Source organism: Trichosurus vulpecula, chromosome 9 (assembly GCF_011100635.1).
Source record: "Trichosurus vulpecula isolate mTriVul1 chromosome 9, mTriVul1.pri, whole genome shotgun sequence".
NCBI classification, from domain to species: domain Eukaryota; kingdom Metazoa; phylum Chordata; class Mammalia; order Diprotodontia; family Phalangeridae; genus Trichosurus; species Trichosurus vulpecula.
The window spans coordinates 140,743,742-140,763,148 of record NC_050581.1 but is presented as its reverse complement, the minus strand read 5'-3'; the positions used below and the strand labels follow the sequence as shown (position 1 = coordinate 140,763,148).

The window sequence follows — 19,407 nt, the reverse complement described above, 5'->3', positions numbered from 1 at the left end:
GTTTTCCCCTAAATTTCCTCTTATCAAAGACTGGGTTTTTGAGTTCTATTGTTTCTGATTCTAAATTGACTAGTCTGTTTCAATGAGCTACCTCTGTTTGTAAACAAATAACAGTTTTGATGGTTATTGCTTCACAATATGGTTTGAGGTCAAGAAGTACTATTCTCTGTTCATTGCTACTTTTCCCCATTTTCCTTATTTTCTGGATCTTTTGTTTTTCCAAATGAATTATTCTTTTATCAAGTTCAATGAAGTATCCCCTTGGTAATTTGATTGGTGTGGCATTAAAAGTGCAAATTAATTTTGGTAGTACTGTCATTTTTATTATATTGGCATGGCTGAGCCATGAACATTGAATATTCCTCCAGCTATTTAAGATGTTCTTTGTTTCTTCAATGAGAATTTTGTAATCGAATCTATACAAGTTTTTTGTTTGCTTTGGTAGATTGATCCCCAAATATTTTATGCACATTGTAGTTATTTGGAACGGGATTTCCCTTTCTTTTATTGCTTTTTGTGCTACTATATAGAAATGTTGCTGGGTTTTTTAGGATTTATTTTGTAGCCGCAAAGCTGCTGAAGCTATTGACTTAATTAGCACATTTGCTGATTCCCTAAGATTTTCCAAGTGTATCACCATATCATCAGCAAATAGGAATAGTTTCATCTCCTCTTTAACTACCTTTAAGCCTTTGATATCTTTCTCTTGTCTTAATGATGTTGCTAGCATTTCCAGAACTATATGAAATAATAGTGAGGAAGATGGGTATCCTTGCTTCACTCCCATCTTTATTGGATAAGGTTCTAATACATCCTCACTGAAGACAATGTTTGCTTTTGGTTTTAGATAGATGTTTTTTATGCTATTAAAAAAGGTCGCTGTCAATATTTTTGGTAGGGGCTTTAGCATAAGTGTGCTAGATTTTGTCAAAGGTTTTTCTGCATCTTTTCAGATGATCATGTGGTTTTGGATGTGTTGCTTTCTATTACATACATTGGTTGTTCTCTTAATGTTGAACCACGTTTACATCTCTGATATAAATTCCACTTGGCCATAATGAATGACCTTGGATAAATCACTACAGTCTGACAAGATCGTGTTTAAAAATTTTGGGTCAATATCCATTCATGACAGCAGCCTAGAGTTTGCCTTCTGTGTTTTATTCCTTGGATAAAGTATTTGAGCAATATTTGTCTCATAAAAGGATTCTGATTGGATGCTTTCATTCTCAACTTTTGAGAATAATTTGTAAAAAAGTATGGGTTCTAATTGTTCTTTTAGAGTTTGATATATTTCTCCTATGAATCCCTCAAGACCAGATTTTTTCTTTGGTAATACCTTTACAGTTAGTTCTATTTCCTTATTTAAGATCTCTAGCTGGTCTACTGATAGGGTATTTCATATTTTTGAAAGTTTTCCTCTATTTCTTTTGTGTCCTCGGGTTTTTGTTGTTGCATTGGTGTTTTAATGATTTGATTTTCAGCTCTCTTCTAATTAAATTAGCTTCAAGTTTATCAATTTGATTAATCTTTTTGAAGCACTAGCTTTAGTTTAATCATTTCCAATTTTCCTCCAATTTATCTATTTCTAATATCCTCTTTTGTGTTTATTTTACGTTTGTTGGTCGTCTAATTTTCTAAAAATGCATATTCAGTTCATTAATCCTCTCCTTTTCTATCTTGTTAATGTACATTTGTGGGGATAAGATCTTCCCCCTGAGAATTGCTCCAGTTGTATCCCAGAAATTTTGGTATTTGTTTCATCATTATCATTTTTTAACATTGTTTTATGATTTATTCTTTAGCTCATTCATTATTTAAGATTTCATTGGTAAGTCTTCATTGGGTTCTGTATCTTTTTGCTAGTGGTCCCTGAGCCAATTTGGATTTTTATTGCATTATGGTCTATAAAGGATGTATTAACTATTTCTGCCCTTTTACATTTAGTGTTGGCAGAGTCTTTGTCCCCAGTACATGGTCAATTTTTTTTAAAAGGTCCATGTGATCCTGAGAAATATATGTATTCTTTTGATCTCCCATTTAGAAGATGTCATCAGTCTTTAACTTGTTTCTTCAACAATGTGCTCAGTTCCACATTTTCACTATTAACCTTGCTAGACTTATCCAAAACTGAGAAGGATATTGAAGTCTCTCATCATTATGTTATTGTCTTCTTGTAGTTCAAATAGTAGTTCCTTTACAAAGTTGGATGCTGAGGCATATGGAGCATATAAGTTTAATGACATTGGCCTTTTTTTTTTTTTTGGTCTGTGGTTCCTTTCAGCATAACATAATTTCCTTCTTCCTTTTTATTTTTTCAGTGTTTTTGTTTTCTCAGAATGATTACAAGTACTGCTTTTTTGGATTCATTTGATGTATAGCAAATTTTTCTCCATGCCCTGAGTTTTATTTTGTGAATATGCTTTTCAAACATGTTTCTTGTAAGCAACAGACTGTAGGGTTTTGTTTTCTTATCCAATCTGTCCCTTTTTCATTTTATTGGACTGTTTAATCCATTAAGATTTAAAGTTACGAGTTAGATTTATATTTTCCTCCATCTCTAAGTTTTTTTTCTCCCAAGTTATGACTTTCGCCCCCCCTCTCATGCCATAACACAGTGCCTATGCTCCTTCAGTTCCTTTACCCTAATCTTTTTAAGTTCACCCTGGTCTCACTGGCTCTCTTCCTCTTACCCCTGATTCTGTCTTCTCATTTATTGCCCCTTTCCCTTTGGGAATTTTGCATACTAATTCCTTTTTCTCTCCAATTTTTATTTGGTTACATAGCTGCCCCACCCCCAACTTCTTTTAGCCTAATGAATTACCCGCCCTTTACTCCTCTCCTTCAACTAGTTTTGTTCATTAGATTTTTAAATTTCATTTGTTTGCACCCCTTTTCACAAAGGATTTTTCATTATCCATCCTGTCTACTTTAGTTTTTTATTCTCTGGTTCATGATCCCTATAAATATCTAATTTCTCTAATTTCTATTCCTCATGCAAAACTTCTAAAGTATCCAGTCTAGGCTCTCCTCTCTAGGCAATATAAAAGGGAAATATTTGTGGGAATATTTGTAAGCAATATAAAAGGGAAATATTTCTCTCTAGGCAATATAAAAGGGAAATACTTGTGAAAATATTTGTAAGCATTCCCCCTTTCTATTGTGTTTCATAGAACAATGTCAATTCTTGCAGGTGTCAGAGAGCACATTGCCCCAAGACAGCCCCCTATCTCTATGATTATGCGGCCCACCACTGATAGATACCCTCTCCCAGTTACCTCCTCTTCACCCCACTTGTCTTAAAATCTCCTTCCTGGGCCCATTCTCCCAATTCCCAAGGTGCTCTAGTAACCCCAGGAATTCCAACTCTCCTCCTCCCAAAGTACCATGGGTAGACTTTATAAGCACCAAAACCTCAAAACCATACCCAGTGCAAGGTTCCCATCTCCCTTTATAAAACATCTCTTTTCACCCATGGGAGCATTAGTGGAACCCCCTCCCACTACCAAAGCAGGCCTTTTCCCTTTTTCCCTACTTTCAGTCTTCCCCCCTACTCTTCACCCACTTTCCTGCAGGTTCTGAGACCATAGGGGTCAACGTGTCCCTCAGTGCTAGCCCTTGCTTCACCTAGGCACATCACACATTCCTCTTTCTCCCTGCTCCCTCCATGTTGCATTATAGTCCCACAAAAAGCCTTGATTCACTAGGTTCTGTCCATAATGCCCCAAGGCCCATCTTTTCACTGTGACCTCCACCGGGCTCCTGCCTTCACCTATCTCCTTGTGTACATTTGGAAAGAAGTCTCTTAACTGGTCCGTTATCATTCTGTTGCCATGGCTGTCCTTGGAAGCTACCTTTTTATTCATTCCTCGTAAATTTCTTTTGTCTGGGCTGTCTGAAAATCTCTTCTGTTTTTCTTTCTAAAGATGTTTCAAATATCTTTGTTATTGAACATGCATCTTCTTTCATTTATAGTGAAACCCAGACTTTGCAGGATAAGTTACTTTGAGCTGCATCTTGAGCTCCATTGCTCTCAGGATTCACTCCTGCATTTTCTGGTGGGTACAAAATATAGTCGTTATTCGGATTTTCTTTTTTTTTCATATTTCAGTCTTTCTCCTGATTGTTTGCAGAACTCTTTGCTTCTTAGTTGGTTAAATTTAACCACTACGTGTCTTGAAGTTTGTAAAGTTGGATTTTTTCCCAGAGGTGACCTATGAATTTTTTCAAATGGTATTTCATTTCGTTAAGTTCCGAGCAGTTCTGTTGTTTCTTGCATTATGGGTCAAGGTTTTTTGTCTTGTAGTCTTCTGATTGTCTCTGCACGCCCTGTCTTTGGGTGAATAGAAATGGCCCCAGCTGGATGCTGAGTGCTAACCTCCCTGTTCCCCACCCCCACTTCAGACTTCCTCCCTATTTCTCAGTTTCTTGGCCATCAGAGGCAGCAGTTCAGGTCTTTGGGTCTGCTAGTATAGCCCTACAGAAATCAGCATGGGAGGTGGGGAGCAGAGTGGGGTGGTCCTGAGTGAGTTCAGGGCCAGTGTGTGTCAGTTTATACTTTTTAAACATTTTTAGACATCTGAAGTTGCTTTATCTTTGGTGCATAATTTCTGCTTTGGAGACGCTTGAGAGGTCATAAGGATCAAAGAAAATGTTTAGTCCTCCATCTTGTTCACATATAGTGACCTCAAAGTTGTTATATAAGCTTTTATTCGAATCTGTGAGCTATTCTGGGTTCCAATTAGCTGAATGTTCATGACGGGCCATCTAGGTGAGCAGTAGATAGAGCTCTGGACCTGGAGCTAGAAAGATTCAAGTTCAAATCTGGCCTCAGACACTTACTTCCTACTGTGTGACCCTGGGCAAGTCATTTCAACTGTCTACTTCACTTTTCTCCTCTATAAAATGGAGATGATAATAGCACCTGGTGGGCAGCTCAGTGGCGCAGTGCAGAGTGCCAGGCCTGGAGTCGAAATCTGACCTCAGACACTGGACAAGTCCCTTGACCTCATTGCCTCAATTTCCACATCTGTAAAATGAGCTGGAGAAGGAAATGGCAAAACCACTCCAGTATCTGTGCCAAGAAAACCCCAAATGGGGTCACAAAGTCGGACACACCTGAACAACAAGAGCACCTACCTCCCAGGGTTGTTGTGAAGATAAAATGAGATACCTGTAAAGTATTTAGCACAGTAGATAAGCAGGCACATGTTACAAATTCCTTGTAATTAGGGATTATCTCATTATTTATACTTACATGCACCATGCCTAGTATAGTGCCTGTCACTTGATAGGTGCTAAATAAATGCTTGATTACTGTTTAAGTATTATACAAAAGTAAGAAAATTTGTAAACTTCAATTTGCTATGTAAATGCTATTATTATGAAGCTATGGGTGCCCATAGTTGCTATACTCTTTCTTTGATCATTCTAAGGTTAAATCTACCACTCACAGTTAAGTCTTTCCTCTTGGCATTCTATATTTTTTACTTTAATTTTTTTATTCTTTTGTTTTCCTATCACTCAAATTTCCCCATGTATTCACCTCCCCAAGTCATCTCATATAACAAATAATTTTTTAAGAGAAAAAAAAATCAGTAAAACCAATCAATAAATTGAAAAAATCTGAAGCAGTAGTCAATGTTCATACCCATAGAACCCCTACTTGTTCAAAAAAGTAGGTGGGATGGTGTCTTTTCATAAGTCTTCTTGGTATCATTCTATGCTTCTTTCTTGACCTTCAAATTTAAGGGACATTCCAGTCTATGAATTCACTGTATAAGGAGGTATGAGTAAGATAATTTTGCACAGCAACTATGCATCTTATTGTCTTACTGAATATTGTGAGGACACTAAGTGGTTAAATCATTTGTTCTGGGATGTCCAATATGTGCTAGAGGTGGGGCATAGGTCATTCTGTCTCTGAGGCTGGCCGTCTTCATCTATTACATCAATGCTGTCTCTCCTCCTGAGTTCTGGATATTAGGAGCAGTGGCAAGGATGAGAGAATCAAAGCCCTAGAAGAAAAGAGTATGACTTCTCATACTATGTATGTATTTATGGATTAATAACAACCGAATAAGTAAAAATCACATTCTGTGTACATAATGATATATATAGTGCATCTTTCAATGTAATGCAGAATGCAAACAAGGTACAATCCTCAATTCCTAGACCCTAGAGTAAATACTGTAGTTCTAGCATATGTCTAGAACTGTACAGTTTCTATAAAGGAAACAAAGAAGCAGCCTTCAGTACTACTGGAAGTTAAAATCTGTGGTATAGTGAGAATCACAAAATTCTTATTAGGGGGCTAAAATAACTTCTGTTCATGACTCACTTCCCAATCATTCCTAAGCCCAGTTTACAAGATGGTACATGTAATTCTGGTCCTCTGCTTCCATTAAGTTTAGTGATGAAATGCTCAAAAGCTAGTTATGAATGTACACTTCTTTATTAGCTGCCACAAGGTTAATGATCCATCATCTAGGTTTTTAAGCCCTGGATTGCTATTAAATATCTAAAAGGAAAAAATTCACTTCACCAAAGCTCTTAACTAACTACTAAAATCTGCGACATTGACTTTGCTGAAATGTGTGTAAACTCCTGGCTTAATAGTCTTTAAAATATGGATTAAAAAGGCATACTATAGTTTATACTAAAAGAATAAAGATTTTTATTAAGCATTGTAAGTTGCATTCAATAGCCTTCAAATACACCACACCACAATCCATCTACAGTCAATCAAACCCAACAGTAGTTCATTCTTGCACAATCCATGAGTTAGGGCTGAACTCCCTTCAACTTACATTAAGATACCTACTTAGCTCTTGCGGGCAGGGAATGGGGAATTACACCTCATTTCTGATCACTAATGTGTGATGAAGAGCATCAGGAGAATTATATGAAAACGAATATAAAGAAATGATTCTGATTTCGAAGTACATTAAGTTTGGAAACACTAACAAAAACATCAAAATGATACAGGTATATTTGCTTATACTAAATTCTTGATGGGAAAGTTCTCAAGAACAAGCAATTTGTTTCCTGCTACAGAAGGGGGGTAGTTTTTGAAGATCAAAGCTTTTTTTTTGTTTTTCACAGAATTTCATATTTGCTAATATGAAGGCAAAAAACAGCAACAGAGAACAATAATGCATACAGCAATGAGTACACCAGGGTAACGTTGATATTCAAAACGGCTAGATAATTTTTTTAAGTTTTAGAATAAATGCAACAGAGGTCAATAATCACAAAATTTTAAGGTTAGAGCAAGATCAGTCAATGACTAAACATAGTTAACATCTTTTATAGGACTATTACTGATTATTAGCTTTTTTGTTTTGCAAATGGGCACAGTACTTGTAAGAATGGAAGAAAGGACAATAACATGCATAATATTAACTACACACTTTAAAAATTATGAACCATGCAGAAGTTTAGCTCAAATAGTAGTACTAATGGTCTACGTCCGATTCAAAACCACATAGTTCATTGATCACGGATGCATGGTATTAGTCACAAAAAGTTTCAGAACACATTGTGTTGATTTTGAAAGGTCATTTGCATCTTCTATGATTTCAAGTTTATCTCCATTGAACTTGCTTGTAAAGTATGTATGACGTACTGTAGAGTGAAAATCAGCAGAACTGCAAGATTATTCTATAATTTTTAGTTTCGATAGTTGCACATTTTTAACACAAAAGAACCACATCAACAGTGATGAAATTTTAAGTAAGAAAGAAAAACTGTGGTTGTGCCTTATTTTTTTCATAATCATGAAATTAAAGCCTTAAAGAAAGCTTTTATTGTGACACAGTAATGCAAAATCAAATATAATGGCATACATATGGTGCCAAATACTAAAAATTATATTTTAAGCTATATATACTTAAAGACTGCCAAAATTTGTTTTCTTTATATTTCAAGAAACAAAACTACAAGCTTTTGTCATAACCAGTTTAAACTTTATGTATACTTCATTTTAAGTGCGGGAGTCAAATGCTCTTCATTTTCTTTTTTTTTGTGTTTTATTGTAGCATTTTGACTACAACTGGTTAAAACTAAAAATGTGTTGTTTAAATCTCTGACATCAAAGAGGGATCCGAATTTCCAAAGTCCTCATTTTTCTCTTACGGAAAGGAAAAAATGTACATAACTGTAGGCTCTCTTTCTTTCCAGATATTCCTAATCCTTACCATTCCAACATCCTTCACCCTCTATAAAAAATAAGTTTACTCTTCTTTTTTTAAGACAGTTGCCTCAAGAGTATCATCTTTATGGCAAACACTGTCTGCATTTAGTGCATTTAAGTGAGGATTTGTATTGCACATTTTAGAGTCATTACTCAAGGCACTTTCAGACTGGTTGGAAGCCCTGCCATCTGCTGTATTCCCATTCATCTGGGAAGCTGGTTTCTCCTCATTCACTACTCCGTTTTCAGCCAGGGATCCATCTGAAGACACGACTGAGGATTTAGATTCCTCTGATTTTGACTTAAGTTCTTTGGCCACTTCTTCTGCTGAAGCAGCATAAGGAGGTTTACCCTGTTTAACACAAGAGAAAATGAGAAGTAAGAAAAGTTCCAGATGTATGCTGGAGAAGAAGGGATACTAGCTCCTGTCAAATGATACTTGAACAGACAGACAACAGATTCACCTCCATGTATATGGTAGGTACCCAGCAGTATTCCAAAAAGGCTGTGTCTCAGGTGATTTTCCTATAACCTCTGCCTCACATCACAGACTCCAGGATGTCTCACTTTCCCTTAGGGTTGCTTTCCAGGGACCACCAGCTTCAATATCTTCCATTTTTAAGTTCCCTCTCCTCTTCGCAATCATTCGAAGTTGTCAGTGGTTGGCAAAAGGGCAATCTCCATTGAAGGAATTCTGCCAAAGTCCTAGATAAGCACCTTACTCATAGTAGGCCTCGCAAAGGTTTTTTAAATGAGTGAATGATACATGCTTTGGACACAGAACAAACTCTGGGGTTGTACTGGAGCAGGCGTGAGATAGGCAGAAGAAACACTGATTTCCCTCCCTTCCCCCAATGACTGGGTTACAGACGAGGTATGTGTAAACTGAATTACATTAATTTTGTAAATGAAGAACCATCCCCATGTGTAAATTCAAATGTTCATATTAAGTTTTTTTAAGGTGAGAGGAACTGAGAATCCTGCTTTCTAGCTCATAGCTCCTTCCACTAGCCCAGCACATGCACTATCACAAATGACAGAATCTCTCAGAATAGCCTTGTGGACAAGATGATGGTATACTAAAGAGAGACTTGGAACTGGTTGAATGACTGGAACCAGAGAAAAGCGATTATTGGACTAATGTCCAACTTGGAAAGAGGTCTCTAGGAAAATACTCCAGGCAACTATTCTTGGACCCGAGCTGTTTGTCATTTTTATCACTTTTTTATATGAAGGAAGGCACAGAGGACATGTTTACCAAGTTTGCAAATGATGCAGTTGAGAGTAATAGCTTACAAGCCAGATAAGAGACAGGATCTTGAATCACGACAGGCTAGAATGACAGACTAAATTTAATAAAATAAAATTTAAGAGAAACAAAAGTGAACCTCAGCTAAAAATAGTTGTAAAGTGCTTTACACTGAGGACCTCATTTAAGATTCTTCACATCACAGAACTCTAGAGGCCATCTAAGTCCAACTTCCTCATTTTACAGATGTGGAAATAAAGGCACAGGGAAGTTAAATGGTTTGCCCAAGGTAAACTGGCATTGGTGGGTCCTCTGCCTCCACTGTACTATTAACAATGCTTGTTGGATATGTACTATTGGCATTATTATATCTATTTTACAGATGAGGAAACCGAGGCTCAAAGAAATTAGGTGACTTGCCCAAGGCTAGAGGGATGATGTCATAGGTGGGACTTAGACTCCCAAATATAGCCATTTATCAACCTAGAGATGTGACAATGATGGGGCGGGGAGGGAGAAAAGGGCAGGCTTAGTGGACTACCAGATCTAGATGCATGAACAATATGAAAGAGCAGTCAAAAAAGAGAATGCCATTTCATATTAAAGGGCTTGAGTGTCCAGAAGATCAAGGTGACAGTCCCATGGAAATCTGCCCTCATCAGACCACGCTGGGAACACTGTTCAGTGTTGAGTGGCACATTTTAGGAAGGCTACTGACAAACTGGAATATGACCAGAAAAGAGTAACCAAGATGAAGAGGGCCAGAAACCAAGGTATATAATGATCAGTTTAAGGAAATGAGAATGTTTAGCTTGGAAAAAAAAAAAAAAGACCTGAGTGTGTGAATGGGGTATTGAAACAGCTCTCATCAAGTATCTGAAGGGACATCCTATGAAAGAGATCTTATTCTTAATCTGAGACTCAGCTTCCTCATGAGTAAAATAGGAAGGTAATAACTGCTTTTTCTCCCTATCAAGATCAAATGAAATAACGTATGTGAAGGTGCTAATGAGTTAAGAACGTTACTGTTGTCTTCAATGTGTTTTTTGGTTTGAAAGGTTATTAGCAACAGAAAAATAACAGCATAGAATCATACTCTTGTATTTCTTCTGAATCTTGTCTGTTGATCACTACACCAGAAGAGAGCACACTGGTGGTTTAAGATAAAAATGGTATCTTACATGTATCTTCCTCACTTAAATCACATATTAACTTTATTTTGAGGTAGTTATCATGGAAAAACAAAAGTAATATGCCACTGCATGATCCAAGACAATTCTGAAGGACTTCTGATGAAAAATATGAGCTATTTTCAGAGAAAGAAGTGATGGAGTCTGAAGGCAGACTGGAGGATACATTTTTAACCTTATTTTTCTTGCGGTTTTTTTTTTGGGTAGTCTGCATTTTCTTTCACAATATGACTAATATGGAAATAGGTTCTTCATGACTGCACATGTATAACCTATATCAAATTGTGTGCCTTCTCAGTAAGGGGGTGGGAGAGAATTTGAACTCAAAATTTAAAGAAACTAATGTTAAAAATCGTTTTTACATGTGATGGGGAAAATCAATCAAACAAACAAACAACAACAAAAAAGTGCTATGCCCCTGCTTTTTGCATTCAAAATTCATTTGGACCACCAATGGTCCAATATAGCTCTTAAATATTCTCAGTGATTTGACCACTTTAGGAACAATTTTTTCTACTTTTCTTTAAAAAATAATTCTTGCTGAGGCCCTTGAGAAAAACTAGAATTCACTGCTATTACTGTTACCTTCTGAATAATCTCTATTTCCAAAATTCCTGTTGTTGGTTTTTTAGAAGGAACTCTAGCTGGACCACAGTTCTCTTGATGAAATCTGAGCTCTCTAAAAGGCTCTGCCATTCCATGTGCATGGGGGCATTTTAATCAGCTCTCCCTTGAGTTTTTCAGATTGGGCCAAAAGGAAAAAAAAATTTCTTTTTGAGGGTCAGGCCACTAGGTTCAGCTTTATATGTTCTTTAGTGTGAATATTTCAGTCCTTCAAATGTAATTTGATTTCAGAAAAGGAAGAGCTGTGTAAACGAGAGTAGCTGTTAACATTCATCGAGGAAGCAGAATGTAACCTGTGCCTTAAAGACTAGATGACATTTGAATAGGTAGAAAGGTAAAGGCAGGGCATTCTAGGAAGGGTAATAACATGAATAAAATGACAAAGCAATTATTAGTATGGCATGTGTGCAGGGTAGAGAAAAGACAGGTCTTACAAGTCCATGGTGACTGCTGATCAATGGAAAATAAGATTGGGTGGATAGTATTATAAAAAAGCCTTGAAGGAATTTAAATTAGATATTATGTGCAACAGAGTGGCTGCCTGGGAGGCACCTTCAATGAGACGATGATCAAGACAATGAGTAAATGAATGTAGAAAGAAAGAAGTGATGAGAAGAGAGTTTTGGGAGATGTCAACTGTTGAACTGGGGTTGGAAAATGGGAGGTGAGAAGGAATGAGTAAAAGAGACAGAAAACGGAGCATAAGAAAGGTACGAGAAAAAGGAAAAGGGAAGTATCATGCAATTAGAAGAAGCTGAAAGAATTAGTTTGTGAGGATTGTAAAATGATATTAAGAGTGATTTAGAAAAAGGGAACTAGGCCTGGGGTGGAGCCAAGATGGCAGCTGCAAAGCAGGGGACTTGCTTAAGCTCTCCCCCAGGTCCCTCCAAACACCTCTAAAACTGGCTCTAAACAAATTCTGTAACTGCAGAACCCATGAAATAGCAGGAACAAAAAGGGCTCCGGCCCAGGACAGCCTGGATGGTCATTGGGAAGGGTCTATTGCATGGAGCTGGGAGTGGAGTGGAGCAGAGCCCAGCATGGGCCACACTAGGACCAACCAGACCGGGAGCCTGGTGGAACAGGCATAGTGCCCTGAATCATTGAACTGTGGCAGTTACCAGACTTCTCAACCTGCAAATGCCAAAGAAAACAGAGAAGGTTAGTAGGAAAGACTGCTGGGACAGAGTGAAAGGAGTTCGCAGTCAGCCACTGCCCTGGGGGTGGCAGAGGTAGTGCAGCTCTAGGGCTGCTTGCAGAGCTCCAGCTGCAGTTGCTTCTGGCCCCGGGCCCACCCTGTGGGAGAAATTAAGTGGCAGATCAGAGCAGGAGTGCATAGATTGCCCTGTCCTGCCTGGATCTGGGCTGCAATCTTGGTTGGCAGTTCTTGGGGGAGGAGTGCTGGGGTGGCAGAGCTTGCTGTGTAGAAGTAGCTCTGAAAACAGCAGCACAGCTCCTCAAGCCTGGGACAAAGTACCCTCTATTCTATAAGCAGTCATACCTTTACAAAAAGTTCAAGGGTCAAGTAGCTGGCTGGGAACATAAACAGGCAGTGAAAACAGACTCAGATTCAGACTCAGACCTTGGAATCTTTTTTTGGTAACAAAGAAGACTAAAACATACAGCCAAAAGAAGTCAACAAAGTCAAAGAGCCTACATCAAAAGCCTCCAAGAAAAATATGAATTGTTCTCAGACCATGGAAGCGCTCAAAAAAGGATTTGGAAAAGCAAGTAAGAGAAGTAGAGGAAAAACTGGGAAGAGAGATGAGAGTGATGTAAGAAAATCACGAAAAACAAGTCAATGATTTGCTAAAGAAGACCCAAAAAAATACTGAAGAAAATAACACCTTAAAGAATAGACTAACTCAAATGTCAAAAGAGCTCCAAAAAGCCAATGAGGAGAAGAATGCCTTGAAAGGTAGAATTAGCCAAATGGAAAAGGAGGTCCAAAAGACCACTGAAGAAAATACAACCTTAAATATTAGATTGGAGCAAGTGGAAGCTAGTGACTTTATGAGAAATCAAGATATTATAAAACAGAACCAAAGGAATGAAAAAATGGAAGACAATGTGAACTATCTCACTGGAAAAACCACTGACCTGGAAAACAGATCGAGAAGAGAAAATTTAAAAATTATTGGACTACCTGAAAGCCATGATCAAAAAAAGAGTCTAGATATCATCTTTCAAGAAATTATCAAGGAGAACTGCCCTGATATTCTAGAGCCAGAGGGTAAAATAGAAATTGAAAGAATCCACAGATCGCCTCCTGAAAAAGATCCCAAAAAGAAAACTCCTAGGAATATTGTTGCCAAATTCCAGAGCTCCCAGATCAAGGAGAAAATACTGAAAGCAGCCAGAAAGAAACAATTTAAGTATTGTGGAAACACAATCAGAATAACACAAGATCTAGCAGCTTCTACATTAAGAGATCAAAGGGCTTGGAATATGATACGCCAGAGGTCAATGGAGCTAAGATTAAAACCAAGAATCATCTACCCAGCAAAACCGAGTATCATGCTCCAGGGCAAAATACGGATTTTCAATAAAATAGAGGACTTTCAAGCTTTCTCAGTGAAAAGATCAGAGCTGAATAGAAAATCTGACTTTCAAACACAAGAATCAAGAGAAGCATGAAAAGGTAACAAGAAAGAGAAATCATAAGGGACTTACAAAAGTTGAACTGTTTTGTTTACATTCCTACATGGAAAGAAGATGTGTATAATTCATAAGACATCAGTATTAGGATAGCTGAAGGGAATATACATACATACATACATACATACATACATACATACATACATACATATATACATAGATGTATATATATAGACAGAGGACACAGGGTGAGATGAATATGAAGGGATGATATCTGAAAAAATCAAATCAAATTAAGGGATGAGAGAGGAATATATTGAGAGAGGTAGCAAGGGAGAGATAGAATGGGTTAAATTATCTCACATAAAAGTGGCAAGTAAAAGCAGTTCTGTAGGAAGGGAAGAGGAGGCAGGTGAGGGGGAATGAGTAAATCTTGGCTCTCATCGGATTTGACTTGAGGAGGGAATACCATATACAACTGGGTATCTTACCCCATGGGAAAGAAGAGAGAAGGGGATAAAAAAGGGGGGATGAGAGAAGGGAGGCAGATAGGGGGAGGAGGTAATCAAAAGTAAACACTTTTGAAAAGGGACAGGGTCAAGAGAGAAAATTGAATAAAGGAGGACAGGATAGGAGGGAGGAAAATATAATTAGTCTTTCACAACATGAGTACTGTGGAAGGGTTTTGCATACTGATACATGTGTGGCCTATGTTGAAATGCTTGCCTTCTTAGGGAGGGTGGGTGGGGAGGGAGGTGGGGAAGGAAGAGGGAAGAGGGGAGAGAATTTGGAATTCAAAGTTTTAAAAGCAGATGTTCAAAAAAAAAGAAGTTATTTTTGCATGCAACTGGGAAATAAGATATACAGGCAATGGGGCATAGAAATCTATCTTGCCCTACAAGAAAGTAAAGGAAAAGGGGATGGGGGAGAGTGGGGTGAAAGAAGGGAGGGCTGACTGGAGAACAGGACAATCAGAATATATGCCATCTTGCAGTAGGGGGGAGGGTAGAAATGGGGAGAAAATTTGTAACTCAAAATCTTGTGGAAATCAATGCTGAAAACCAAAAATATTAAATAAATAATAAAATATTTTTTTAAAAAAAGGGAACTACATTAAATAAAGTCATTGGTAATTTTAGGGCAAGTCTCCAAACAGCAGATCTCTGAAATGGACACTGTTCTTCTTTCTGTAGACTGTAGGCATTCTCGGTGGAGACCAGAAAGGTGCTAGCACTGGCATCCCTACCCTGCTCTGCTCAGATAATTTACTGTCAACATAACCTCTCCATGCCCATTAGTGATCCTTAAAGGCTTTGGATAAACATAGTGCCTCTTTGCAAAATTCCAAGAGGAAGACCACCAGTGTGTTAGATTCTTTCTGAAAGATTTATGGGAGGATATAGAGCATGGCACAAAATATTAGGATGTGGATGGGTTCAGATCTGCCCTGCTGGAGTTAGCACATACACCGATGAGGACATGTATTCATTCAATTATTAACCATAATGCACCACTCTCTGACCACCATCCTTGGCCCCCATATATCCCTAATTCAAAACCATACGTCTTACAGGCTTTTTCCTTAAAATGAATTTGTTTAATAAAGTCTTCATCTGATACAGGCCAGCAGCACAAACCAATTCATTACAAAGTTTGCCTATAGCTGCTCTGTGTCATGAAATACTCAGGAATGGTTTTCTACAATGCAAACTGCTACAGAGAACTAAGGACAATTTTCAGGACAGCTTCCCTAGGCCTTACTCTGATGCATCATCACTGTCCAGGAAAAGAACATGTTGCGGCACAGTGAAAAGACCATTAGATTTAGAATCACAGGACCTTGGTTTACATTCCAATTTTGATACTAAGACCTAGGGTTGAGATCATGTAACCTCCAGGCTGGGTTTTAATATTTTCATCTATAAAAGAAGAGGTTGGGACTAACTGATGTCTAACTGATATCCCTTCCAGCCTTCTGATTCTAGAATGATGTTCTATTCTATACATGAATTATTTCTTTCCATTTTACCAAATTCTATTTATCATTCAAAGCCGAAATCAAACTCAATCCATTTCTGTGAAGCCTTCTCTTATTATTTCACTTCTAAACTTCTTCACTTAAATCCTATAACATTTTAGAGTTAAAGTACAATCTCAATGTCATACTTTGAATACTTCCATAAATTTATTAATTACTAAAATATCATACCAAGCATTAAAATTAACTTATGAAAATGTAATCTTATGAATGAAAGTTTTGGAACTGTATCACATGGGAACTGGACTGACCTGAGGGTTCACAGACCCCAAAACCCTAGTGCAATGCATTTCATCATAACCACTTTATTTTTTTATACCCTGGTGTACGTCAGTAAGAAACTGTGGAGTATGGCAGCATGGAGGTAACAATAAACTAGATACTTTAAAAATTCACCTGTTTCTTGAACCTTGAACACAGAAAATATACTTATTTGGGGTCCATCTGCATGAACCAAGATGTTAGCAGTAAGAAGTAAAAACAACCAGAGACTATGAATACTACTTCCCTTGGACATGTCAGAGAATTTATTCTCCCTTTGTTCAAATAGTTTCCAACCTTGGATGCAATTATTAGATTCACAGACAGTTGACATCACTCAAACTATCATTTCCCATTTCTGTTTACCATTTTCATTTCTTTCTCAATTCAGATCTTACTAGCGTAGGTCAGGCCTTTGTACCACCAGATAGGATTGCTACATTTTCAACACTTGGACTGTCCATGAGGACCACTTTCTTCAGGTCAAAATACAGATTCCTGTTGAGAAAACGGCAATTCTTTTTCTTTTTCCCTTTTTCTTGTATTGGCTTGTTTACTTGCTTATTTATTTCAGCATTAACTCTCATCATTTTCTGTTGCACATATTCCCAAATGCTTTTGGTATCTTCCCCTTGGCTCCCCCCATGCCCCAAGACTAAGATTTTATTATTAAAAAGTCAATGGAAAACAACAAAGTGTAACTATATTTTAAGGGATGGAGTATGGGGAAGGATAACCCCTGAGATGGAGGGTTTTCTTGGAAGAGGAATTTCCTGCTTAGATTATAAGAGTGAACTACTCTTCAAAAGTTTTAATAAGTATAATATTGTTTATGCATGTATAATTAGTATAGTACATAAAAGTTGGACATTTCAATTAAGTGCTATCATTTTTTCTCAAGTGTTACAGTGGACAAAAAAACATTATCAAACAGCAACTACAATCTTCTATGGTGGACATGCTCAGATAAACTGGGAAAAAAAGCAATTAAAAAAAGAGATAGGTTAATAGAACTGGCTAAAATAGTACAGAAGAAGGGAAGAAGGGTAGAGTTCTAAAAGATCTTTTTAATCTACAGCTTTTTCTTAAACCCTTAAATTATCTGTTTTTAATTAAAGATGCTTCACACAAACTTGTCCCTGAAATCATCTGGACCACTTTCATTAAATCTACTGGTGACAAATATTTTAGAATGGTTATCCTTAACTAACATTCTCACTAATAAGCAGAAATGTCAATGATTTGCTAGCAAAGAGACCATTCTAAATTCCTTTTCCTGCAGAGAGCAGTAGAGAAAAAAAAAACCATGCAAAGTGGAGGACCAACTTAGAATGGTATACAGAGTAAAGCAAGGAAATAATTTTTTGATTACCTGAATTGCTCCCTGGCTTTTATAACCTCTTCCATAGTACCTTCCACCTCTTCCAAATGTTCTAATCACTGGTGTGGAAATAACTCCTCTTGGACGCCTAAGGTATAAAACAAAAATAAATTTATTTAAATCTTTCACAGACAGTTCTTCAAATAAAGTAAAACTGTACTTGGAAAGCTAATTCAATGGGCACAAACTGGGCTTAATTTAATGTTCTGAAGAGTGACTAATTTATTACCTGTATTACCAAAATTTTTTGAAAATAGAGAAACCAAGAGATCATTATTTATAACTTAATACACACTCATTTCATGCAAAAACACTAAGGAAATACAAAATGTTGTTTTCCACCGATGTAAAAAGAATTTTAAAGAACTTTGCCCTAGTAATAAAATGCAACCCAAATTGCCAGGAATTATTTTCATTTAAATAGTTACATTTAAACAAAAATTATTTTAAAATGCGTTATCAACTACAGAACATCAGAAACAATTCTGACTTGTTTCTATCATCTTCATTTAAAAGAAAAGCAAAAGAAGCACTAGTCAGTTAAAAAAATAAACATTTATTAAGCCTGTACAGACACTGTGCTGGATGCTAGGTGTACCAAGCTAAAACTAAAACAATCTCTGCCCTCAAAGAGCTTAGATATACCAGACAAGATGATATGGACATAAATAAACATGCAGATAAATATAGGGATGGAAACTAGGTTGGTGATTTCAGTGGTACAGGTCCAATATTATTATCATTACAGTTATAGAGGATTTTTTTTTTTTAAATTTAAAGTTCCAAATTTTCTCCCTCTCCATTCCCAACCCATTGAGAAGTCAAAAAAAGCAAAACCTATCACAAATATGTAAATTTGCAAAAAAAATTTCTGCATTAGCCAAGTCCAAAAAAATTGGGAAAAAGAGAAGAAAATATACTTCAATTTCCACGCAGAGTTCACAAGTGCTCTTTATGGAGGTGGATACCATGTTTTAGCATGAGTCATTTTAAACTGTGGTGGGTCATCACTGCCTTGATAAGAGTCACTAAGTCTTTCACAGTTGATTATTCTTACAATATTGCTGTTTACTGTGTGTTCTTCTGGTTTTGCTCACTTCTGTATCAGTTCATACAAGTTCTCCCAGGTTTTTCTGAAATCATCCCCTTCATCATTTCTAATAGCAAAATAGCATTCTATCATATTCACATACCACAGTCAGTACCCAACTGATGGGCATCTCTCTCAGGTACCAATTCTTTCACATTACAGAAAAGAGCTGTTATAAATATTTTTGTACATATAGGTCCTTTTCCCTTTCCTTTGACCTCTTTGGGATACAGGCCTAGTAGTGGCATTGCTAGGTCAAAGGGCATGGACATTTTTATAGCCCTTTGGGCATAGTTCCAAATTGTTCTCCACAATGGTTGGGCCAGTTCACATCTCCACAGTGTATTAGGGTAGCTTTTCTGACATCCCCTCTGGCATCTGTCATTTTCACCAGTCTCCTGGATATAAGGTGGTAGCTCAGAGTAATCTTAAATTGCTTTTCTTTGATTATCAGTGCATCAGAGCATCTTTATATAGCTATTGAAAGCCTGGAATTTTTCCTCTGAAAACTCCCTATTCATATCCTTTGACCATTTAATCATTTGAGGAATGGCTCTTATTCTTATAAATTTGGCTCAGTTGCTGTAGGGAACTCTGTATGAAGACCTATCAATGAAGCTTCATAACTTTTCTGTGGCTTACACAATCTTAGAAAAGAAATGGCCCTGAGAGAGGTTAAGTAGTCCAAGCAGATAAGACTCTGTAGTCAGTGTGTCTAAACAGAATTTGAACCTAGATTTGACTAGCTTCAAGGCCAACTTTCCACTCATTACATCCTTCTA

The 19,407-nt window shown here is 37.1% G+C and overlaps 1 protein-coding gene across 4 annotated transcripts in view; it reads right to left on the bottom strand.

Moving 5' to 3' along the window:
• Nucleotides 1-6,652: 6,652 nt before the first annotated feature.
• FAM120A (family with sequence similarity 120A) overlaps nt 6,653-19,407 on the bottom strand; it is a 149,708-nt gene continuing 136,953 nt past the window's right edge. For all 4 annotated transcript variants that reach the window (XM_036737606.1, XM_036737608.1, XM_036737607.1 and 1 more), the window contains 2 exons: nt 17,527-17,623; nt 6,653-8,546 (listed from right to left, as the gene is read on the bottom strand). In XM_036737606.1, coding sequence (XP_036593501.1) covers nt 8,235-8,546; nt 17,527-17,623 — 409 coding nt within the window. In that variant the 3' untranslated portion in view covers nt 6,653-8,234. The remainder of the gene's footprint in view (nt 8,547-17,526; nt 17,624-19,407) is intronic.